The following is a 544-nucleotide window of genomic DNA, read 5'->3' on the forward strand; positions in this document are numbered from 1 at the left end:
GTTATGCAGTATTGCAATACTGTAAAAGTTTAACAATTGCCAGTCTGTATTCAGTATTGATCCACACCTACATGTATATTCAGAAATTCTTTCCACAAAAGGTAAAGGACTGCTTCTATATCATGCAATTCGTGAAGGCAACTTTATAAGAAACAGACTTGTTTTTATTTGATTTAAAAAAAATTAAAATGAAATGACAATTTTATTTAACATGTAATATAATAAAAATAAATGAGTTATCTTAAAACATTTTTTACCTCACTTTCAAGAAAGAAAAGAACCAGCATCCTAATGAGGTTTCCATTCGGGCTGTTTCTTCCCCTCCTCTTTGCTAATGCTTCTTCTGCTTGTGGGTCATGTCTGCTAAATAGCCTGGAAATAAATAACAGGGCATTGCAAAGTTACATGAATATGAACTGTAGTGTTCCCTCACCACACAAATCATTTCAGTGTTTAACAGCAACAACAACAAAAAATGGGGCGGGGCGGGGGGGGGCGGTGTGGAGAGAAAAGTGTATCAGAGATCAGGCCAGGTGCCTATAAC

General features: G+C 36.0%; 1 protein-coding gene across 2 annotated transcripts in view; it reads right to left on the reverse strand.

The window, feature by feature from the left end:
* Positions 1 to 544, reverse strand: part of STAG1 (stromal antigen 1) — a 306,806-nt gene that overhangs the window by 132,527 nt on the left and 173,735 nt on the right. For both annotated transcript variants that reach the window (XM_012000038.1, XM_012000037.1), the window contains exon 13: positions 258 to 372. In XM_012000038.1, the coding sequence (XP_011855428.1) occupies positions 258 to 372 (115 nt within the window). The remainder of the gene's footprint in view (positions 1 to 257; positions 373 to 544) is intronic.

This window comes from Mandrillus leucophaeus, unplaced genomic scaffold (genome assembly GCF_000951045.1).
Source record: "Mandrillus leucophaeus isolate KB7577 unplaced genomic scaffold, Mleu.le_1.0 Scaffold612, whole genome shotgun sequence".
Lineage (NCBI taxonomy): Eukaryota > Metazoa > Chordata > Mammalia > Primates > Cercopithecidae > Mandrillus > Mandrillus leucophaeus.